The sequence below is a fragment of the Tursiops truncatus genome, chromosome 15, assembly GCF_011762595.2.
Source record: "Tursiops truncatus isolate mTurTru1 chromosome 15, mTurTru1.mat.Y, whole genome shotgun sequence".
Lineage (NCBI taxonomy): Eukaryota > Metazoa > Chordata > Mammalia > Artiodactyla > Delphinidae > Tursiops > Tursiops truncatus.
In genome coordinates, this window is record NC_047048.1 from 36,114,124 (window position 1) to 36,139,074 (window position 24,951).

At 46.3% G+C, this 24,951-nt stretch overlaps 1 protein-coding gene across 1 annotated transcript in view; it reads right to left on the reverse strand.

Annotated features, from left to right (window-relative positions):
• Positions 1-130: 130 nt before the first annotated feature.
• The window catches only part of LOC101339275 (ATP-binding cassette sub-family A member 17-like), a 91,989-nt gene continuing 67,168 nt past the window's right edge, over positions 131-24,951 (reverse strand). Inside the window, exons 12-19 of the mRNA XM_073793237.1 lie at positions 20,980-21,145; positions 20,529-20,653; positions 20,063-20,096; positions 19,712-19,885; positions 6,076-6,481; positions 4,684-4,854; positions 4,242-4,432; positions 131-3,570 (exon numbers count right to left, since the gene is read on the reverse strand). Coding sequence (XP_073649338.1) covers positions 3,080-3,570; positions 4,242-4,432; positions 4,684-4,854; positions 6,076-6,481; positions 19,712-19,885; positions 20,063-20,096; positions 20,529-20,653; positions 20,980-21,145 — 1,758 coding nt within the window. The 3' untranslated portion in view covers positions 131-3,079. The remainder of the gene's footprint in view (positions 3,571-4,241; positions 4,433-4,683; positions 4,855-6,075; positions 6,482-19,711; positions 19,886-20,062; positions 20,097-20,528; positions 20,654-20,979; positions 21,146-24,951) is intronic.

The window sequence follows — 24,951 nt, forward strand, 5'->3', positions numbered from 1 at the left end:
TTGGCCCGCCCGGGGGGGCGCGCGCCACTGTTCGGCCGGGCCCCGCCCCCTCCCCCCCACTCGGGCTCGGACGCTCGCGATTGGCCGCGCCAGGATGCGAATTCGAACGCCGGCTGTTGATTGGTAGAGCTTGCGCGGCCGCCCCGCCTCCCCGGCCCTGGCGGGTGTCCCTAAGGAGCGTGGCTCCGGGCCTGGCTGCAGCAGTGTCTCTGAATCCGCTCCGGCCCGCGTGGACCTGGCCTGTTCTAGGCTTAGGCCTTGTGGTTGACTCGGCGGCAAGAGGTCCTGGCGACCGGAGGCCACGGCGTGCAATGGTTTGTCAGTGAAGGTCTGAGCGGACCGGCCGCGCCTCCGAGCCCGGGGTCTCGGAGCGGGGACCCCGACGTGGTCTTCTACCTGCGGGGACGCAGGCTAGCCGGCACCCGCGGGCTGCGCCTCACCGAGGCTGGCCCTGACCTTTCCGACCCGCACCCCGAGGCCGCACGCCCTTCTTCCAGCCCTTGCTTCAGGCGAGGAGACCCCTGGTTCGGTGGCCGAGTCGCTGTTGGCATAGATCGTAATGCAGAAAGTGGAGTCCAGAGACCTGGTGCTCGAAATCTTCATTGACTCATGCAACACGTTTGACTCCTTCCTCCCTTGAAACGTGGCTCACCCTGGACCCCTCCTCCATCCCTGCCCAGGGCAAGCCCTCACCTTCTCACTTGGACTAGATATCGTCCCCTGTCAGTCCCCAATGTCTCCTCGTGGTCACCTGGGAGCCCAACTAAAATAGAAGTGCACACCTGCTTGCTTTACTGGCTGCTTTCAGCCACAGCTGAGCGTTCTGTTTACTCAGGTATTAGGCAGTGCCCACCCAGTCTGTCTTTCTGCAACCAGCTCACATCCCACCTCTTTCATGAGACCTTCGGACAAGGAAAGAAATGCAGTCTCCTGGGAGAAGTGTTTGATGGAAGAGGACAGAGTGGCTTTTCCTGGAGAAGCCGGGGAATCTGGTCAAGACTCTCCTCCCCCATTTCCCCACAGCCTCAGACAGCACTCTGTCCCGCTACCACTTATACTCGCTGAACCCCTTCAGGGTACTTGGTCTGTGCTCAGCAGCCGAACACACAGAGGAGCCATGGTGCCAAGGCTCCATGCCAGTCTGGAGCAGGAGACGAACGGATGACCACAGCATGGGATATGAGGCCTTGGAAGCTGGGGGTGGAGGAGGGGCAGGGGTGATGTTCATGGGAAGAGGAGTGGGTAGAGCAGAGCAAGCTTGGAACTTGCTTCCCAGATGCCCCACGTTCCCACACCAGAGAACAGGAGAATCCACAGGACCCCTAAGGGTTTTCAGTCTTCTTCACCTCACCTTTGTTTCCATTGGTTACTGTTTCCCAATTTGGTATTTTGTTGTCCTCCCCCTGCACTGTTACTTTCTTTGTTGCTGGTCTCCCCAGGGCAGAGGTACACTCTCTGTGTTAGATTTTGGTGGCATTGGCTTCACCAGTGAGTGAGTAAGTCACGCTCTCGCTCCCCTGTGACGCTGCGTGTCTGTGGAGTCCAAGTGGCACCCTGACCAGTCTCTCAGTTGTCCTCTATCTTGCTCCTATGTCCTTACCACTCTTTTTATTTATTCAGAGGTAAAGTTTTCTTGTTTATCAGGAAATAGGCGTTCTTCTCTTGGCTCTGCTGCAGCCATGCCATCCGTCACCCCCACCCACTGCCCTGGCAGTAAGAGCCCCTGGGCTCAGAGGGGTGATGAGCCACTCCCAGAAGGTGTGAGAAGAGCCCATTTCCCATTGGGCTTCAGGAAGGTGAGAGAACTCACTGGAAGAGTAGATTTTTGGGAGCTCAGGCAAGTTCCTGACTGGAATAAGATGGCAGTTGAAGGCCTGGGGTGAATGAGAAAGAAACTCAAGGGTAGCAGGGTGCAGAGGGGAGAGTAAGGAAAAGTGAAGCAGGCTGGGAGCCTGAGGCATCCCCCACTCGGAGAGAAAGGAAGAGGAGCCTACAGAGGAGGCAGATGAGGGGCCATGGGGGGCCTGGTGCAGTGGGGAGAAGGGGGCAGGGGACACTGAGATGCCTCAGAGAAGTCACAGGAAAAATGGATGGAGTGGGTGTGGCAGCCAGGCATGTGACAACGCTGTACTTTTGGTGAGTGGTGAGGGGAGGTAGGGAGTGTGGGCAGGGATGGTAGACACCACTTTCCCAGAGCTGAGCTGAGAAGGGAGGGAGAGAACTACCTGCAAAGGAGAAGCCGAATGGGGCTTTGTAGAGGGGCGGGTGTGACCATGCTGCAGGGAGAAAGGCTATTGGGCAGGGCACTTCTCGGAGGAGAGCCCTCGTGACAAAGGTACACGGCCACACCCATCTGCACTCAGGCCGGATGGTCTGAGCTCACAGGCTTAGCTTAGTTCTTCTCATGCCTGAGCTGCATCAGAAGCACCTGTTAACACAGATTGCTGGTCCTCACCCCCCAGACTTCTGATTCAATGGGTTTGGGGTGGGGCCTAAGAATCTGCATTTCTAACAAGTTTCTGGATGATGTGGATGCTTCTGGTCAGACTCCACTTTGAGAACTTCTGCCTGAGTTGAATCCTGGCTCTACCATCTGTTGACCATGGAAAGTTGCCGGATATCTCTTAAGTCTCAGCTTACTCTTCTGGGCAATGGGATAATAATCATGTCCACGTCATGGGTTGACGGAGGGCCATATACAGGCTCACCCCTAACATTCGCGTGGGCCAGGGCAGAGAACAAATGGAGCCCCACAAATCCAAATATTGAAAAATGGTGCTTTAAGTTTGCAAACTTGTCAATCTCTTCTCTCCTCCTACCTTCAGAAGTACGGCATCATTACAACCATGGTCACCCCCAGGCCTCCATACTCCTGACAGGACATGGCAGGTGTTGTTCCTCTGAGGCTGCTTCTATGGCCAGGTCTCAGTGAGGCTGAAAGCCACCCAGGTGGGACTTGAGGGGATCCTTTTCCACAGAAATGCACCTGGGTCCTCCATCAGGCCTCTAAGGTGAGTGGCCTAAATCTGGTAGAGAGCTGCCCCCACCCCTCCACCCTCAAGCTGAGCTCACTGGGTCCTCAAGTTGCCTCTGTAACCCTTGCAGCCCATGGCAGGCTGTGTGCACCTGGGCTAACCTGGCACTGGGAACTCTTTATTACAGCAAGACAGCCTTTGAGGGAAGTGGTGAGGGAGGCTGGGAGGGAGGCCAGGAGGAAGACCAGGAGGAAGACCTGAAGGGAGGTGGAGTGGGAGGCCAGGAGGGAGGCTGGGAGGAAAGCTGGGAGAAAGGCTGGGAGGAAGATGGAGTGGGAGGTGGAGTGAGAGGTGGAGAGGGAGGCTGGGAGGGAGGTTGGGAGGGAGGCAGGGAGGGAGGCTGGGAAGAAGGTGGAGAGAGAGGTGGAAAGGGTAACAAGGGGCCTGCAGGTTCTGCCTTCGCTTGTTTGTTTTCCCCTTGGTTGGGGGGCACAGGGCAGGTGAAGCTCAGGAAGATGTCCTCCAGAGAGATCTGGTTGACTGAGTAGTCTTCCAACATGTACTTTTTCTTGGCTTGCTCCAAAATGCCAAACACCTGTGGGAAACGAGGAAGCCGCTATAGATGATGGGCACAGGGAAGGGGAGAGGAAGGGTCTTTGGGGTTGTTACAAAGCCCCCCAAAGGCCCATCCCTCTCTCAGCTGCTCCCAGACCACCTCTCAAGAAGTCAGTCCTACAGAATTGAGCTCTCTGTGATTTTAGGGAAAGGGACCCTGGCTGTGAGTGGTGCCAGAAGGCAGAGGCCCCAGCTGGGTCCCTGGATTGCTGTGTGACCCTGGGCATATGGTGTCCCCTCTCTGGGTCCGCTCACCTCTCTGTGAAATGAGGGGGCGGGGGGAGCTGACATCCGAGGTCCCTTCCAACTCAAACATTCTTATTTTCTATGAAATCCATGTGAATGTTGCAGCAGCACTGAATAAGACTTCCACCCGAAAGAGAGAACACCAGAAAGTGGGTGACATCAGAGGTGTGCTCCCTCTGATGCCCAGGTATGTGCTCACCTTCACCCAGCTGAGGTCATTGCCAGGCAGGTAGTAATGGACCATCCCTTGGTGCTCATCTTCCAGGACACTGCCTGCACAGTGTCCCCCTGAGGGCCGGGCTGGATGGCCAGGGGAGGGCGGCCCAGGCCCCTGGAATCGTGGCCCTCGTCCCAGGGGTCAGGGATGGACAGATGCACAGATGACCTCTGCACAGCAGCACATACCTGGGAAGGTCAGGTCCACGAATGCCTTGAACTCTTCCAGGGCCTCCTGCTGCCTGTCGCTCCAGATCTTGGCCCGTAGGGAGTAGCCACTGCCAAACTTGCTCTTGAGGTTGTGTGGGCTGCCCAGGCACTTGAACTGACCCTGCACCATGATGGCCAGCCAGGTGCACAAGGCCTCACAGTCCTCCATGCTGGGGAGAGGGAGTGGAGGCCTGACAAACGGCTGGGAGATGCTGATGCCCACCATCCACGTCAAAGGCTTGTGCAGATAGGAAGGTGTTGATGCCCAGATCAGGCTGTTCCTGATTCCCATGCTCAGGGTGTGGCCCACATGGTAGAGCCTGGGGACTCTCCTCACAGACTCTTACCAGATGCTGACAGGTCTTCTCTCCACCCAGCCCCTCCCGGCCCACCCCTCCCTCAGCCCCGGTCCTGGCTTTACCTGTGGGAGGTGATGACAATGGCCTTGCCAGACTTGCAGGCCCTCACAACGGTGCCCCAGAGCAAGCTCCGGGCCACGGGGTCCATGCCAGTGGACGGCTCGTCCAGGAAGATGACTGTGGGCTCTCCAAGCAAGGCAGTGCCGGTGCTCAGCTTCCGCTTGTTGCCACCGCTGGGGCAGAGGGGGAGAAGTTGGGTGATTGGCAATCTTAAGTTTCCAGTAGTACAATCCTCCCCCCTTTTTTCTTCTCTATTAAGAAAGTGCTCACGCCCCACGGTGGGGCATTCAGTAATATGGCCCACCACCCTCCCTCAGGGGTGCACTGTGACTTGGCTGTCCACTCAGCATCTAAACCATTTCCCTGGACACAGGGATAGGTCCAGGGTGAGCACATGGTCCATGAATCTCATTTGAGGGTCTCTATGGATGTTAGGGGGATAAGAGCATAGGGCCTTTTTTTTTTTTTTTTTTTTTTTGCGGTACGTGGGCCTCTCACTGTTGTGGCCTCTCCCATTGCGGAGCACAGGCTCCAGACGCGCAGGCTCAGCGGCCATGGCTCACGGGCCGAGCCGCTCCGCGGCATGTGGGATCTTCCCGGACCGGGGCACGAACCCATGTCCCCTGCATCAGCAGGCGGACTCTCAACCACTGCGCCACCAGGGAAGCCCCATACGGCCGTTTTAGCTAACTTTATTTAATGAACACATAGCATTTACAATGTACAAGGCACTGTTCTAAACATCCCAGGTGTTAACTCATTTAATCATCAGAAGATGCAAGGAAACACAAAAACATGCTTGAAACCGAAGTCAACAGAAGAAAGAGACAGAGCAACACCATCTAACCGCCTCTGACTTCCCTGTCCCGGGAGTGGGGTACTGCTGCCAGCCTGCAGGGGCGCTGTGCACAACTCGAGGGGTGGCCTGGGATTCCGGACATGTGTGGCCTTGCTTTGTTTAAGCTAACTGGAGTTGGGTTAGGATCATTGGCAACATAAGACTGAGGAATCCCCCAGGCTTCTCAGCAGAACAACAGCTCAGATGCCTCATACAGAGCGGGATAAGGTAGTGTGTGCTTGAAATGCAAGTCTACCAGAAATCAGAAGCCCTTTGTGAAGCGACAGGAAGAATAATACCAATGGTGCATCAGCCTGTCCTCAGCCACATAACTGCCTGGGGCCAAGAGGAAGCTGTGCCTTGGGGCAGCCCAGGCCATTGACCCATTCTTACAGGGGAGGGAGGCCATCTTCCCAAAAATCCACGCAGTGGCATGGACCACAAAACTACCCCAAGCACGGAGCTGACACGCCTTGCCCTACCCCTCAGCACTGAGAAGAACCACAACACATCTTATTACCGGAGGGGGAAGGGCCGAGGGAGCCCCAAGTCTCACCTGTAGGTCTTCACCAGGTTGTCGGCGTACGTGTACATGAGTAAATCATCAAGAATTTGGTCCACACAGGCACTGATGTGGAGCTTGGGGATGCCCCGGAGCTGGGCGTACATGACCAGTGTCTCCTTGTCCATCATGTGGTCCAGCAGGACATCAAACTGGGGAGAGTAGCCGATCCACTGCCTCACCTGGGGTTGGAACACAGCCCAAGGGGTAGGCGTGTCAGAAGGAAAGCTGCCAATTGGGCAGGGGCCTGAACCCTGCCTCTGTCCTGTGCACCCCCATGTGTGCCACATGAACAGATATGTGCCATGGGGTGCCAAGGTCCAACAGTGACGTTCAGGAGTCTGGATGCAGCACTTGCTGGTGGCGTGAACCCCAATTCTGGAGGGTGCATGTTTCCTGCCTGGCAGGAAACCTCAGTGCCCAGTGCTCCCTACCTCTTGTCACCTTCCAAGTATATGGTCAGCAGAAGACGCTTTATTATTTCCCCTTTAAACACATTTTCTATTAGACATGTAACCCACGAATAGATTTTCTTTGTAAGGCTGCTGGAGTCTCTTGGCAGGGCACGCCCCGGGCAGTGCAGTCACATGGGGGTGCACTTCCAAACTTTTGCACGGCTGGGTGCTCCCCATAGGGGACCAACTGTGTTGCAAACAGTATCATCCTTTATCTACCATTCTGCAACTTGCTTTTTTAACTCGCCATTACGTCTTAAAGATCTTCCTTGGTCAGTAAATACAAACCTACTCCAGCTCAGTTTAACTGCTACTTAGTCATCCAGGAAACATTTCTAGATTTGAGTTGGCTGTTTATAAAAGATTCAGGCACATATGTGATATTTCCAAGTTTTTGCCGTTATAAACTTGCAGCAAACCACCCTGATTTGTGCCCATGTTCAAGAGCTCCCCTGGAATAGAAGATGACAATAGTATGATACCATTTTTGAAAGATAATCAGTGTTCTTCCTTCTCCTTTCCTCCTCCCTTTAAAGCAGCTGGACAGCTCTGGGCTCTGCCATCTGGGGGTGGCGTGTGGGGAGACCATGACGGGGTGCAAACCAGAAAATCACCTGGAATGTCTGCTTAGGGAAGAACATTTGCATCACCCAACTAAAGACAGGGCTTTTTTTTTTTTTTTTTTTGCGGTACGCGGGCCTCTCACTGTTGTGGCCTCTCCCGTTGCAGAGCACAGGCTCCGGACGCGCAGGCTCAACGGCCATGGCTCATGGGCCCAGCTGCTCCGCGGCATGTCGGATCTTCCCGGACCGGGGCACGAACCCATGTCCCCTGCATTGGCAGGCGGACTCTCAACCACTGCGCCACCAGGGAAGCCCAAGACAGGGCTTTGGATTCCCAGACTGGGGCTTCCCCTGAAGACAGATGTCACTAGTCTGGAGGGAACTGCTGAGAAGAAAAACGCAGATGACTTGAATGAAGATGCTTCAAATATTTCAGTATTAAATATAAAGATTTCTGATTGCCTTTATCAACTGATTTTAACCTAATGTTTCTTCTATTTCTACTTTGCTAAAAAATTTTTTTTATTGAAGTATAGTTGATTTATAATATTAGTTTCAGGTATACAACATAGTGATTCAATAGTTTTATAGATGTTCCTCCATTTATTACAAAAAAAGGCTGTATTTCCCTGTGCTGTACAATATATGCTTGTTGCTTATTTATTTTATACATGGTCGTTTGTATCTCTTAATCCCCCCCATCTTGCCCCTCCCCACTGGTAACCACTAATTTGTTCTCTACGTCTGTGAGTCTGTTTCTGTTTTGTTATATACATTCGTTTTATTTTTTAGATTCCACATATAAGTGATAACATACAGTGTTTGTCTTTCTGTGTCTGACTTATTTCACTAAGCATAATACTTTCTAGGTCCATCCATGTTGTTGCAAATGGCAGAATTTCATTCTTTTTTATGGCTGAGTAATATTGCTTTGTTTATATATATATATACACACACACATACATACCACATCTTCCTTATCCATTCATCTGTTGATGGACACTTAGGTTGCCTCCATATCTTGGCTATTGTAAACAATGCTACTATGAACATTGGGGAGCATGTATCTTTTAGAATTAGTGTTTTAGTTTTCTTTGGATATGTACCCAGACGTGGAATTGCTGGATCATATGGTAGTTCTGTTTTTAGTTTTTTGAGGAACCTCCTTACCGTTTTCCACAGTGGCTGCACCAATTTACATTCCCACCAACAGTAGGTGACGGTTTCCTTTTCTCCACATCCTCACTATCATCTGTTATTTGTAGACTTTTTGATGATAGCCATTCTGACAGGTGTGAGGAGATAGCTCATTGTGGTTTTGATATGCATATCTCTGATGCCTAGTGATGTTGAGTATCTTCTCATGTGCCTGTTGGCCATCTGCGTGTCTTCTTTGGAAAAATGCTTATTCAGGTCTTCTGCCCACTATTTTTTTTTTTTTTTTTTTGGCTGTACTGCATGGCTTGTGGTATCTTACTTCCCCAACCAGGGATTGAACCTGCGTCCTTGGCAGTGAAAACACGGAGTCCTAACCACTCGACATCCAGGGAATTCCCTTCTGCCCATTTTTTAATCAGGTTGTTTCTTTTTTTGATATTGAGTTGTATGAGCTCTTTATATATTTTGGATATTAACTCCTTATCAGTCATAACACTTGCAAATATTTTCTCCCATTCAGTAGGTTGCCTTTTCATTTTGTTGATGGCTTCCTCTGCTGAGCAAAAGTTTTTGAGTTTAATCAGGTCCCATTTGTTTATTTTTCCTTTTGTTTCCCTTGCCGTAGGAGACAGATTCAAAAAAGATACTGCTATGATTTATGTCAAAGAGTGTTCTATGTTCTCTTCTAGGAGTTTTATGGTTTCTGCTCTTACATTTTATGTTTAATCCATTTTGAGTTTATTTTTGTAAATGGTGTGAGAAAACCATGGTGTTCTAATTTCTTTTTTAGTTTTTTACTGAAGTATAGTTGATTTACAATCTTGTGTTAGTTTCTGGTATACAGCAAAGTGATTCAGTTATACATATATATTCTTTTTCATCTTCTTTTCCATTGTGGTTTATTATAAGATGTTGAATATAGTTTCCTATGCTACACAGTAGGACATTGTTATTTATCTATTTTATATATAGTAGTTTGTATCTGAAAATGTTCTAATTTCACTCTTTTACACATTCTTTTACAGTTTTTCCAGCACCTTATTGAAGAGACTGTTTTTTCTCTGTTATGTATTCTTGCCTCCTTTGTTGTAGATTAGTTGACCATAAGTGCATGGGTTTATTTCTGGGCTCTCTATTCTGTTCCATTGATCTATGTGTCTGTTTTTATGCCAGTACCATACAGTTTTGATTATTGGAGCTTTGTAGTATAGTCTGAAGACAGGGAACATGATATCTCCAGCTCTGTTCTTTTTTCTCAAGACAGTTTGCTAAGAGTTAAAAAAAAATCAGGGCTTCCCTGGTGGCCCAGTGGTTGAGAGTCTGCCTGCCAATGCAGGGGAAACGGGTTCGTGCCCTGGTCCGGGAAGATCCCACATGCCGTGGAGCAACTAAGCCTGTGAGCCATGGCCGCTGAGCCTGCATGTCCGGAGCCTGTGCTCTGCAACGGGAGAGGCCACAACTGAGAGGCCCACGTACCACAAAAAAAAAAAAAAAAAATCATGAGTGGGTACTGAGTTTTTATTAAATGCTTTTTCAGCTTCTATTGATAAATATTTTTCTCCTTTCATCTGTGAAGGTAGTGCTTTACATTGGTGGATTTCCTACTGTTAAACCTTACTTACATTTCTGGAATAAACCTGATGATTGTAATTTTTATTCTTTCAATATACTGCTGAATTTGTATTGTTAATATCTTATTTAGGGTATTTATGTTCCTGTATGAAATTGGCCTATGGCTCATGTTGGATACTGTCTTTGGTTTTTCGCTTAAGATTGGGTAGCGCTCTGTCTTCTCACCTATGCTTCTGAAGCGGTTATACAAGAAGGAAATAACTGTTTGGTGGTGGTTGGTATACTTGCCCATCAATCCCTTTTAGCCTAGACTCTTTTAAGAAGGGGTAGATCTTTAATCATTATTTCAATTTTACCTCCAGTTTTGGTCTATATAGGCTTTCTATTTCATGAACAAATTTTGGGATAGAAGGCTTGAAAATGTTATCATTTGATGCAAAGAAAATGAAGAAATGTGATGTTTCTTACACACCTGAGTTTGCAGTAAGCCTGTTGCCATGGTGGCTCATCTGGGATGGCCAAGGAGCCCTGCTCAGAGCATGGTGGCACCATGGACCAATGACAATCCCACAGTGGAGCCGAATGATTCTGAGTGAGTAACTCTGACAGAAACGCATGTGGACTCTCAGAAGTCACTGCTGATTTTTAGAATACTAGCAGATTCTGGTAAGAATGTATTTTAGGAAATGTGAAAGAATGCTTAAAAATATTTGTACAGGGGCTTCCCTGGTGGCGCAGTGGTTGAGAGTCCGCCTGCTGATGCAGGGGACGTGGGTTCGTGCCCCGGTCCAGGAAGATCCCACATGCCGCGGAGCGGCTGGGCCCGTGAGCCATGGCCGCTGAGCCTGCGCGTCCGGAGCCTGTGCTCTGCAACGGGAGAGGCCACAACAGTGAGAGGCCCATGTACCGCAAAAAAAATAAATAAATAAAATTAAAAAATATTTGTACAGATAAAGGGTGGTAAGCAGAAGGCTCACAAAGGAAGAGAGCAAGGATATAGCTCTGTTAGAGTTTGCTGATGAGATTAATCCATGTGAGATTTCTAGGAGAAATGGAGAAGTGGAGGAGCAGGTTTAACTGTATTTAAATTCTATATTTCCAACTATGAATTTTCATAAATTGCCAGGAGGTGATGTGCAGATGGGTTCCAGGGAGACTGAAATCCAATTTCTTGCCAGCCAGGCAGGATGAAGGTCTTATAGGCAGATGCCACTTGATTTTAAATAATACAAAGAAATGTAGCACTTCTTATCATTTGAGTTTATGGAGTAGGTTCATACTTTCTTGTCTGTGAGCTTCAGTAAATGTCTGTTGGATGGATGATTGATGACAATTATGCCAGTGGGAGGGTCTCTCCACGACCATCTGCCCTTGACCTGTCTTGTTTTGTCTTTTATTCCTTTGTTTGTTCATTTGTTCATTCCTTCTTTCTTTTTTACAACAGCTTATTGAGATATAATTAGCATACCATACAATTCATCCATTTACCACAATCACCCATCCGATGTGTTCAGTTCAATGGTTTTTAATGTAGTCACAGTGGTGGTCCATGATCACAATCAACTTTACAGCATTTCATCACTCCTCCGCAGAGCAACTTCAAATTCATGAACAGTTACTGCCCACTTTCCCCACTAGTCTACTTACTGTCTCCACAGATTTCCTGTTCTGGATATTCCATACAAACAGAATCACACAATCTGTGGCCTTTCGTGACTTGCTTCTTTCACTTAGCATCATGTATTTAAGGTCCATCCATATTGTAGTGTGTGTCAGTGCTTTCCTTTTTATGTTTTTTTAAATTAATTAATTTATTTTTGGCTGTGTTGAGTCTTCATTGCTGCGCACAAGCTTTCTCTAGCTGTGGCAAGTGGGGGCTACTCTTTGTTATGGTGTGCAGGCTTCTCATTGTGGTGGCTTCTCTTGTTGTGGAGCACGGGCTCTAGGCATGCGGGCTTCAGTAGTTGTGGCACACAGGCTCAGTAGTTGTGGCTCGTGGGCTCTAGAGTGCAGGCTCAGTAGTTGTGGCACAGGGGCTTAGTTGCTCCACGGCATGTGGGATCTTCCTGGACCAGGGCTCGAACCCGTGTCCCCTGCATTGGCAGGCAGATTCTTAACCACTGCACCACCAGGGAAGTCCCCTTTTTATGGTTGAATAATATCCTATTGCAGGGATAGATCACATTTTTTTAATCCATTCATCTGTTTGTTGGTGGACATTTGGGCTGATTCCACCTTTTGGCTACTGTGAAAAATGCTGCTATAAACATTCATGTACAAATTTTTGTGTGAATGTAACTTTTCAGTTCTCTTGGATATATACCTAGGAGTGAAATTGCTGGGTCATATGGTAACTCTGTGTTTAACCTATCTTCTCTAACAATCTTAATCTTTTAATTGGAGTCTTTAGTCCATTTATATATAATGCAATTATTAATATATTTGAATTTAAATCTACCATCTTATTAGGGCTACCTACTTGTCCCATGTGTTCTTTGTTTCTTTTTCTCTCGCACTTATTGTCTTCTATTGACTATTTTTTATAATCCACAGGGCTGCCTGAGTGTCTTCTTTTTTCTTTAAATATTTATTTATTTTCTTTTTTGGCTGTGTCAGGTCTTAGTTGCAGCACATGGGATCTTCCCTTGCGGTGTGCAGGCTTCTCTCCATAGTTGTGGCATGGGATCAGTAGTTGTGGCACAAGGCAGATTCTTAACCACTGGACCACCAGGGAAGTCCCCTGTCTTCATGACATGGCCACTAGCTTCCCCCAGAGTGAGTGATGTGAAGGGGAGAGTGTACTCAAAACATAAGCTGCAGTGTCTTTCATAACCCAATCTCAGAAGTGACATGCCATCTCTTCTACAGTATTCTGTCAGTCACACAGACCAACCCTGGTACAATCTGGGAGGGGACTACTCAAGGGTGTAAATATCAGGAGGGGGTTTTTAGGGGCTGTATAGGAGCAGTTTTTATATGTTTTTGAAGTTAAACTGATATAAATTCAAATTAGAATGTTATAACTTTAGGATGTTAAATGTAATTCCCATGGTAACCACAAAGAAAATAGCTATAGAATATACCCAAAAGGAAATGAGAAAGGAATTAAAATGTTTCATATGAGGTACCTAGAGTAGTCAAACTCATAGAGATGGAAAGTGGAATGATAGCTGCCAGGGGCTGGGGCGAGGGAGATGGGGAGTTAGTGTTTCATGGATTCAGAGTTTCAGTTTTGCAAGTTGAAAAAAGTTCTGGAGATAATGTTTATGATGGTTGCACAACAATGTGAATGTACTTAATGCCACCGAACTGTACATGTAAAAATGGTTAAAATGGTAAACTTCGTATATATTTTTCCACAATTTAAGAAAATAATTAATTTTAAAAGGTGTTGAAAGGATGTGGATAAATTGGAACCCTCATACATTGCTAGTGAAATGTAAAATGGTGCAGCCACTGTGAAAATAGTTTGGTGGTTCCTGAAAAAGCTAAATAGAGTCACCATAAGACCCAGCAAACCCACTCCTAGGTATATACTCAAGATAACTGAAAACATGTTCAAACAGAAACTTGTACGTGAATGTTCACAGCAGCATTATTCATAATAGCCAAAATGTAGAGACAACCCAAATGTCCATCAACTGATGAATGGATAAACAAATTGTAGTCTATCTATGCAATGGAATATCATTCAGCCATAAGAAGGAACAAAGTAGCGACGCACACCAAAACCTGGATGAACCTCAAAAACATTGTTGTAAGTGAAAGAAGCCTGATACAGAAGGTCACATAGTATATGATTCCATTTACATGAAATGTCCAGAACAGGCAAATCCATAGAGACAGAAAGTAGATTATTGGTTGTCAGACGCTTGGGGGAAAAGGGAATGGGAAGTGACTGTTAATGGATGGGGTATTTCTTTTTTTCAGGTGACGAAAATGTTCTAGAATTAGATGGTGATGATGGTTGTACCACCTTGTGAATATACCAAAAGCCAATGAATTGTATACTTTAAAAGGGTGAATTTTCTATGAATTATATCTCAATAAAAAATGTAATTAACAAATTCTGTTTGCAATACTCACAAACTTGATTGCACTCAGTCTGGTTCAGGCTCTTGGCATTGCAAAACTTCTGTAGTTCAAAGTTGTAATATAAGTTGGAGAAAGCCATCCCCAGGCAGTGGCCTGGAAGCGGTAGAAATGTGTGATCCAAAGACTCTGAGACTTTTGTGTAGCCTAGATCTGTGAGGGGAATAGAAAATATTAACTCTTCTTTCAGGAAGAAAAGGGAACATCCCCTAGCAACTCTCTGAACCCACTGTGCCTTTTATCCTGTATAAAGGATCTGTTATCTCTATCTGTTGCTATATCTGTCTCTGCACGTCACATTGCCAGGCCCAAGACCGGAATCAGGTTCTCCCTGACTCCCAGTGTTCCCTCTTCCCCTGTAGTCATTCAACCTCCAAGCCATAAGTATTTTTCTTTTGCAGTGCTTCCTGAACCTGTCGTTTTACTTCTATTCCTATTGTTTATGCAGACAAATCAGAAAGAGCTTGGTGTGTTTGAGAAAACCAGCAAGAACGTGGCTGCAGAATGGGATGCACCTGTGGAAGCAGTGGATTTGAAGGCTGGAGGTTTACAAATGAGTTAGGGCCAGACAGGAGGGTCTGGTGGGCCAGCTTTGGAGTTATTTGAGTGTCATCTTACAGGTAGGTAAGAACACAGTTCCTGCCTGTACAGTTTGTAAAGCCAAAACCATCATTATTTGCAAATGCTGTACATTATCATGTACCTAGAAAAGCCACAAGAATCAATCAAAGAGCTATTAGAAATAAAAGAGAGGGAACTTCCTGGTGGTCCAGTGGTTAGGACTCCACACTTCCAATGCAGGGGACACGGGTTTGATCCCTGGTCGGGGAACTAAGATCCCAAAAGCCTTGCAGCCAAAAAAAAAAGAGAGAACAGAACAGACTCGCAGACATAGAGAACAGACATGTGGTTGCCAAGGGGGAGGGGGTTGGGGGAGGGATGGAGTGGAGTGGGAGGCTGGGATTAGCAGATGTAAGCTATTACGCATAGGATAGATAAACAACAAGGTCCTACTGTATAGCACAGGGAACTCTATTCAATATCCTATGATAAAGCATAATGGAAAAGAATGTATATATGTATATAACTGAATCACATTGCTGTACAGCAGAAATTAACACAATATTGTAAATCAACTATACTTCATTTAAAAAAAAGAAATAAAAGAGAGGTCAGTAAACTGGCTGGTTATAAAATAAATACACAGAAACTGGGGTCTCTTAGAGGTTTGAGAAGCCAAGTTTTTAGGTTCATGTTATATCGAAAAGTGAAGAAATGCCAAACGGGGTTATAAATAAACTGTGTTATATTTAAAATATTTTAAATGTTTATTTACAACAAATAAACACAACTGCTCTGCAAAATAAATATGCTACTCATAAGCTAATTAATTTGTAAGAGGATTAACTCATAATGTGCTGCTTGGGTCATGAGCCAGCAGTGGGGCCATGTTTACAGTCCACAAATGTAATCAAGCCCTCACCCACCCAACAGGCCACTCCGTGCTTATCCCTGATAACTACACGTGCTACTAGCCGCCACCCTTCACAAACCACAAAATATCCTCACGAACAAAAAGGGGAAATAACTGGGTGGGATTAGAGCTCTAATTTCAGACTTCATGACTAGTCACACCACCAGCTCTAAACCAGTGGGTAGTCCAAGGGAGAGAGCCTGTGGACGTGTGACTTACAGATTCCCTGAAGAGAGGCTGAATAAACTCTTCATATAAAAAATGAACTCTACTCTCAGGGCTTGGATTTAGAGAGTAGTACAGCTTTTGGGTGTCAATCTGTGAAATTCCTGTCAGTGGAGGCTACTGTGATGTATGGTGAGGTGAACTTGGATATGACGTCTCCAGACCAGCATTTCCTGGGCCAGGACTCAGAAACTGAGCATCAGAGCCAGGGTCCACCCATGCGGCTGGAGGTGCAGTTTGGGGCACAACTCAGAAGTCGTGGCTCCACACTGTCGCTGAGGCCCCAGAGTCATGGCTCTGGTGACCAGACAGCTGCATCCAAGGAGACCATGCCTCAGCAGTACAGCTGCAAAGGTGGCAGACATGGCTCTGGGAAGGAGACACAGTGGGTCACGTCCTCCTCATTTTTTCTCTTTAGAATTCTAAATTTGGAAATCTAACCTGGAGACTGAGGTAGAGGGGAGATGGGAAAACTACCAGAACATCAGCAGTGCAGCTCCTGTGTGGAGTAGAGAGAAAGACTTAACCACTAAGCAAGGCTCATGAGCCCAGACTGGGAATGAACAGTCAGCCACGGTCTCCTCCCAGACCTTCCCCTGTTCAGCGAAAATCTTCGGGCCCCTAAGAGACGAGTTGTTGAAATCTGAGAGGGGACAACCCCATGCCCCAAGCTCACCCTAACCAGAATCAGTTCACCAACAATACGTGTAATCAAAGGAACAGATATTTACAACTTCTGCTTGTTTTCCTTCCTTCCTTCCTTCTCTGCGGATCCTACTCCAAAGCTTGTTGAAGACTGAGGAGAGGTCACAAACCATCCATATCTAGCCCTCCAACTGAAGGACTTTTCTCTGCCACATTCCTGGGTGGGATTCATCCTTTTCTGGATCTTGTGTCTTCTTTCTCCTTTACTTTACTCCTTCACTTTGCTGGCCTATATCCTTAACTTTCCAAGAAAGTGACGTGGTGACTTCAATTTCTGTTTGCCCATTTGAAATTGTCTTTGTTCTGTCCATACACCTGACTGACAAGTGAATTCAGTATAGAACTCGTTGTCATCTAGGAAGCATCTGGGTCTTTTTTCATTCAGTGTTGGATATTTGATGGATCCCTTCAATCTTGAAGTTTGTTTTTTCAACTCTGGGAAATATTTTTGCTTTATTTCTTTGGTAGTTTCCTCAACTTCATTTCCTCTGTTTTCTCTTTCTGGAATGCTTATCAATTGAATATAATAGCATCTCCTGGACTTACTCTCACGTTACCTGACTTTTTTCTCAACTTCTCCTATTTCTCTTATCTTTTTGCTCTACTTTGGCAGGTTAATTGACTTTATCTTCCAACACTTCTGCTAAATTTTTATTTTGGCAATCAGCTCTTTCTTGTCCTCAAAGTTTTTCTTCTTCATGGAATTCTGTTGTTTAATAGATGCAATCTTTTCCAAAATCTTTGTTTTGTTTGGTTTTGTTTCCTGCATGGCCCTACCCCTGTGTCTCCTTTTTGTTGGTTTGTTTTAGTCTTTTCTTGGCTGCCATCCTCAAGTGATCAGTGATCCTTGATTGGTCTGTCTATTCAGAGAGACAAATGAGGCACCAGGAGGTGATTTGCTAGCTTTGTTTATGGAGGTAGGGGGCAGGCTACATTTTAAGGCAATTAGGCAGGGGACCAGTCCATAATGTTTAGGTCTCTTTTGGAAGCAGTTTCAATTCATCAAGAGGAGGGATCTCTGACTGCTTCCGGGTGGGGAGTGGTAGTAGGGCCAGTGGAGATGGAACAGACTGTTTCACTCCCTTTCTCTGTGGTCCCAAGCCTCTCGAGGATTCTGTGTTGCTAAATTAGATACTTGCTCAGCCATTTTCCCCTCTGAATGCACTTTAGATGTTTCTTCATTGTGAATTCATACATTTTTATTTCCTTTGCTATCGTTTTAGTAGAGTCTCAGGAAAAAGAGCTCAGATTTAGCTTTCATAACTCTCTGTCTACTGCCATGGTGACAGCATCTTAATGAGGCCTCTAGGGCATGTGTACAAGGGCCAAGGGCCAGCCTCTAATGTATAGTTTTCTTTCTCAGGGAGTAGGGATGGAGCCTGTGAAGGCACTGGCATCCTTTTCCCCAGACCAGAGGTGAAGCTTCTTGCCTTGTCCCAGCCTCCCTCTTTTTATTTTTTTATTTTATTATTATTATTTTTTGCGGTACGCGGGCCTCTCACTGTTGTGGCCTCTCCCGTTGCGGAGCAACAGGCTCTGGACACACAGGCTCAGTGGCCACGGCTCGTGGGCCGAGCCGCTCTGCGGCATGTGGGATCCTCCCGGACCAGGGCACGAACCAGTGTCCCCTGCATCGGCAGGCGGACTCTCAACAACTGCGCCACCAGGGAAGCCCCCTCCCTCCTCTTTGACTCACCCGATTTCCAGTTAGTTTTAGCAGTTGCCTCCTGCTAAGCAGAAGAAGTGCCTTGGTCCCTGTATTGCTGCATTGGAGGGAAGAGAAGAAATAGTATGAAGGAATCTAAGAAGAAACAGATCCCAGCAAGGCCAAAGGATCCAGAGAGAATGTCCAGAGAGTCAGGTGCTAGCTTGGTCATCTTCTCTAAAAGCTCTGCTCCCATCAGGGCCCTCAGTGTCCTTGGACTTTCAGGTGCTTGTCCCTCTCGGGTGGGTTGAGCGACAGAGAAGAGGAGAAAGGGAGGAATCCTTAGATTCTCCCTGGAGATTAGGGCAAACATTTCTCAGAGTGATTCCCTGTACCACCTGTGTCGGAATCATGCAGGATGTCTTTAAGTGCTGATCAGTGAATCTCAGATGGAGTTTACAGCTGAGAACTGCTGGATTTGGCTTCCCTCAGGACAGGCCTTTGTGTATCCCCTTTCCTCTGCCTGCAGTGTGCTTTTTGTTCTATTTCAATCATAAAGTCAAAACACTGTCACTTTTATGATCCTCTCAGATGAAAATAATTCCATCTCTGAAATTCCACAGGTGGTATGTATGAGAACTGGAAAAGGCACCACAAACTCTGAGAGTTAAACTAGTAAAATAAATTCAAAATAGAGAATACACACACGTCCTTTAAGAGACAGAATGACTCCCAAGATGAAAGCAGAAGAAGCTGTTAACATATTTTTAAATTAAAAGAAAGAAATGAACAAAACCCCAAAGTCAATTTGAAGGAGGTGGTCAGCATAAAAACAAATGAAAAAAAGCCTTACAGAGGTAAAATATGATCATGGATATCTGACCCAGAGAGAGACGGCAGCACAGACATGAAGACGTCGGTTTTAAAGGATGTGGTGTGAAGATGGCTCACCCCTCAGTTTCTTTGACTCTAATTGCACGTCACCAAGCAGCCTTCATCCAACCCTGGCTTATTATTACCTTTTTTGTGTGTGTGTGTGTGGTACGCGGGCCTCTCACTGTTGTGGCCTCTCCAGTTGCGGAGCACAGGCTCTGGACGCACAGGCACAGCGGCCATGGCTCACGGGCCCAGCGGCTCCGCGGCATGTGGGATCTTCCCAGACCGGGGCACGAGCCCGTGTCCCCTGCATCGGCAGGCGGACTCTCAACCACTGCACCACCAGGGAAGCCCTATTACTTTCTTTTAAACTGAGGAATAATTTATTTCAGTGAAATGCATGATCATAAGTGGACAGTTTGATGAATTTTGACAAATATTTATGTCCATGTAACCAACACCTGGATCAAGATACAGAGTGTTTCCAACACTCCAGAAAGTTCCCTAAGGTCTCCATGTGGTGGACCCCCTCCCCCCAGCTCTGAGCCAAACGCTTTTCTGGCTCAGAGTGTGCCTCTTCCACGTAGCACCCTGTTTTGATGTTTGTTTGCACTGCTGCACGTGGTGAGCATCTATTCCCTCTTTGCTGCTGAGCATACTCTGCTGATGAATATAACCACTGTGTGTCACTGTCCTCCTGGAGATGCATTTTTGGGACGTTGACAGTTTGGGGCTCTTCCATTGACAGCTGCTGAGAAGAGCCTCACACAGGCCCCTGGCAGACACACGTTTTCATGGGTACAACTTCTGTGGCTGCTGGAGGGAAAGTTAAAGATGTGTGATGTGTAGCCGTAACGGTCCTCACCTTTTTCACTTGTGACTGAGACGAGAACAAGGGGGTCGATGCTCAAAAAGGTGAGCGTGATGATGAGCTTAACACAGGCGCTACCCGCATTGTCAAAGCAGAAGCTGGTCAGGTAGATGAAGGGGATGATAGAGGCATAGAGCGTTAGCATCAAGACAACAGCAGGGATGTTTTCTGGTGTGTAAAAGCTTCTTCATCATAGTACAAAAACACCACCTTTGGAAAGCGGGGTAGAATTTGGAAAAGTCACTAAGAGTCAGTCCTAAGCATTAGAGAAAGGATATGATAATCTTAATTTTAAAAATAAAGTAAATAGGGTGTTAGCAGTACTACATCGGCAACTCCCCTTACTCATCCGGCAGTGCAGAGACAGCTGGCTCTGCCCCTGGAAATCAGTGCAGTGAGATCAGAGGCTCAGAGGCAGAACAAAGGAGGACGTGATCCATTCTGCACAAATGACCAGGGAACCTCAAGCTGCACAACTCAGTCACCACCAAAGACTTGCAACCCTCAGTGCCCTGGTGAGCTATTTCTGGGCACTGTCCCCAAGGCACTGTCATTTACTAGCTTGAGGCAGCAGTTGTGGGGAAGCCACAAATTAGAGACCCTAGAGCTGGCCCCTCTGCTCCTTATGATACTGGGACTGAAATCATGTTTTACTGAGGGTCAGCAATGAAGGTGCTTTCACACCCTGTGTGGCCAATCAGGGGCTTAGCTGCCAGCCTGGACTTCAGGTAGGGTTCTGGTTCTTCACAGGGTCCCCAAGGCAAGCCCCCTGTGATGTGCAGGGGAAAGGCCTCAGCACCATGCAGCTCACCAGCAGCAGCAGAGTGGGGATGAGGAAGGAGATGAGGTCCCACAGCAGAGCGGAGAGCCAGAAAGTAGTCACATAAACGCCACTGATGAACTGGACCTGCTTGGTCTTGATGCATCTCTCTTTGACTGTCAAGATGGAGAAAGAGCTAGACAGGAAAGCCATTCCAAAAAGTAAGTTGATAACAAGATAATGTCCTTTAGGACCCCTGTAAAAGACAGGATATAAGGAGAAAGGTAGCCATTTAAGTAGAACTGCTCACAGCAACCATACTCCAAAATAACAATTTGTGATTAAAACAAAACAAAATTAAAAAAAGGAAGAAGTAGGTGGTAAAGAGAGAAGCACTGAGGAGGGAAGGAAAGTCGTACATACTCGTACAAGATATTCTCCGAGGTCTCCTTGTTTGACTGAGGTTGAGGGTGGTTGAATACCGTTATTGAAGCCCTGGCACCAGAAAGCAACTTGAAGGGGACATTGTCCACCAGTGCCAGCGCCAGGGCAGTGGAATGGTATGCCTGGTTGTTGAACAGCGCTGTCACTATGGTGTGGTTCCCCACATCTTCAAAGGAAGCTGCCACTAGGTAGTTCTGATCAAAGACCTCGGGCTCCTCCTCTAACTTTTTCAGGAGGAATGGCTCTACTGAACGTAGAAGAGAGCAGACCATCCGAGAGCATCACACCAGGTCCAGTGAGGCAGAGAGGATTCGCCTTTGGCCTCCCCCAACCACTGCTCCTCCTGGGTATCTATCTCATCACTAACCCCCGCCCACATCCGAAAGTGGGCTCCTCCTGACATGGCCGTGCTCTGAATTCCAGTGATCCCCTTTGCCCACAGGGCTGCCTCCTGTCCAAGCCCCATGACCCCAGGGCATCAAGAAAGTTTTCCTTTCATTGACTGGAGCAGTATAAAAAAGTCTTGTCTAGTCATCTTTTAAATCTCAGCTCTGTCTACTCCCCTCCTCCCCACGGCCTTGACGCAGCCCAGGCCCCACCACCTTTGCCTGGACTGTGTGGCTCTAACAGAGCTCCTTGCCTCCTATCCAGTCCCTCCAGTCTCATGTGAAAGGACATGTCTGATCACACACACCCTACCCAACAATTTCAAGTGACTCCCCCCTGCTCTCGGGATAAAGCTAACCTCCTGCACACGACCTACAGTGCCCAACTGTTATCCAGACTCCACTTCCTGTCTTGAAGTTCTAGCCATGCCTAAGGACTCACCGTTCCCCATGCTTACAAATGCTCTTCTCATGGTTTGGAATGTTCTTTGGGTTACATTCCCCTGCTGTGGATCAGTACCTATTCACACCTTAGGCTCCTAACTCTGGAGCATCCTCTGGCCCTCCAAGGCTGAGACATGTCTCTGAGATCATCACTTACGGTTCCTTTGTATTGTAACTACTGTCACTTATCCATATGATCTCTGGGCTAGAAGCTCATCAAGGGCTGGTAATAATACTGTTCATCACTGGACTTCCAGCACACAGTGCCAGGCGAAATATATGACCCACTTAGAATTCTGGAATTTTTAGTGCTGGAAGGGACCTTCAATCACAGCAACAACAATAATGATAATTGAAAAAAAACCCCAAAATACCCACAATAATGATAATTGTACCAGTGGCTGAAGGTTACTGAGTGCCAGTGTTAACAGTGTGCAAAGCTCACGATAGGCACTCTCTCATGGAATCCTCCGATGACAATGTGAGGCAAGGTTTATTATTCTTTCCATTTTGCAGGAGAGGAAACCAAGGTTTGGAGAGGTAGGTCACTGTAATCCCAACCACTTTGCTACATCATCTTCTGCATTTGGTCTCTTTACTTTAGTTAAAAAAATGCTTAAAATTTTTATTTTAAATTAAAATATCACATGAATATAATTTTTAAAATCAAATAATTATATAAAACTTATAATGAGAAATGGCAGTGCCATGGCCTACCCATCACCATCCCTGGTACCTGCTCACCAGAGGCAACCACTTTGAAATCTTTTAGTTCATGTTTCTCTGGATTGCTAAATAGTCCATCTCTCTATTGACATCCTATCTTGGATGCAAGGACTTTGTTCTTTTATGACTATCCCTGCCCCCTATGGCCTTCCCCTCCCCTCTCCTCCCCCTAGAGTTGTATCATAAATTCGGTTCAATCAATAGTCAGTTTTGATGTTACTATGACAAAGTAAAAATTATTCACAGCTGAACCAAGCAGTATATTATGACATGTTTCTTTTTTTGTACAACTTTCCCCCTCTGAAGTTAATAACGTTCTCCTTTTCTCATTTGCTTAGTTTTCTCTACATCTATCACTAAGTCATCCACAAACTCCCTTTGTGGGAGGGAGTGTAAATCTCTTCTTAATACATTCAAATGTAACAGAAAATTTATCAGTTTCATTTTTGGACATGCTTTAGTCCCTAGAAAGACACAACTTGGTCTCATTTCTAGGAACTCTCCCTTTCCTGTCGTTTGATTTTTGAAAGATGTTTTTCTGAGACTTCTAGCTATTCACTCTGACTTCAGGGAGCATCACGTGGCCTGGAAGCACATGGCTTCACTACAAGGAGCAATGGGCCTGTTTCCTGCCCTGTTTTCCTGGGCCTGGTACTTACTTAGCAGCTGAAGAGGAATCTGTTCTTCAGCCATGAGCATATCTGTAAAATGTTCTGAAAGCTGAGGACCCAGCCTGGATTTCAGAGAAATAAAGAATGGAACAATAGTTTGACCATATGTTTTTTAGGGTCAACTCCAATGGGACATTTTCCATGCTTGTACTGAAGTTGAGGAATGAGAGGCTGACCATAAGGATCACCAGAGGTACCAGGATCTGTATTGACAGCATCATCATCGAGTTGCACCAAGAATATGTAGCCCTTTTCAAGAACATGGCATAGAACTGTTGGCAGAGAAGGCTGAACTACAATTTAAAAAAAGGGGGAAACAACATTAACATAGTCACAGGTAGAAGCTGGCAGGCAGTTACGTGGCTCACGCCCAATTGTATTCTCTCATATTGTGTCTAACATTTTGATGATGTTAAAAATTGCTTCAGATTAAAATTCTTTGACTTAATTATTTGATTAACATTTAATGGCAGAAAAAGAAGGCACAGATTGGAAAGAGTCTGGAAGAGTAGCCTAAACAGATACCAAATATAAACATGATACAATTGTTTTTTACCTGGCAGATTGGCAAAAATTTTAAGTTGATGAGGATATGAGGAAAATGCCATTGCTGGCATTTTAATCTGGTATAACTCTTTTTAGAAAACAGATTAGCTGAATGAATAAAATTAATTTGATATTCACACAGTCTTTAATCTAGAAATTTTACTTCTAGTAATGTATCCTACAGGTATACTTGTGTAAGTATGCAGGACACGCACAGAGATGTCCCTGTGGCGTTGACAGTAAATGTCAAAGTGTGTAGTCGTGTGCACTGAGATCCCAAGATCCAGTGCTGGGCCCAGAGGCAGCAGACTGTGGAGGTGGGCACTGCATATGCTCCCACCCAACTTGTCTGTAGTGCTGCACTAGCTGGGGCAGGCAGCGGGGCCTTCAAGCCACAGGTGCCAGTGTTCCTTGTTCTCAAAATACCAAAAAATCCCTGAAAGTCTCTACCAAGCACCCCCCAAGTTTCCCACATTTGACATGATGGAAGCTCCTTTCCCCTCAAACATTCATTAAAAGGCACTGCTAATAACTCATCAGAGGTGGTGCTCTGAGAAATACTTCCTGGGAAGGTTCCAGAACTGTTTGCTAAAGCAAAGCCTGGCCAAGTAGAGGCCGGATAGATCCTTCCTGGGGGTTGGAGAAGAGCCTCCTGTATAAGACAGGCACTGGCCTAGATGACCCCCAAGACCCTTTCCAACTTGGAGGCTCCATGAATGGTAGCTTCCCCTTGAATAGGTGATTTAAGACTATGAAACAGTGAGATTAATCTCTTCACTAACCCACGAAAACCAGTCTCATTATTTTGCAACATACCTTATAGATAGCTAAATCAAGACCACTATATAAAATGCATATCAATATTCTTTTTTTAAGCATTAAAAGAATGTCCATGTACTTCATAAGAATATATTTTTAAAAATTTAAATTCCAGGTGGTACAATACATGATCTGTTTCACAGTGAAAAATTAAAAAGAAAGATTAAGTATGGGTTTTGGCCAGTAGATTTAATGCTTTTATTCTTTCTTCTGAAAGGAATGGCCTTTCTTCTGAAAGGAATGGTGAAAGGAATGGCCACGACTTTTTCTAGATCTTTTCTGATACTCCCTTCCATTGTGTTGATCCTAGCCAGAAAACACCAGCATTCTGACTTTGAAGTGGAGCAAAGAGCATGGTACTGCTGAAACCCAGCAGAGCCAATCTTTTAGGCCTAAAATCTGCACATTTTTTCTTAAGCCCCTATTAAAGGTTGATAT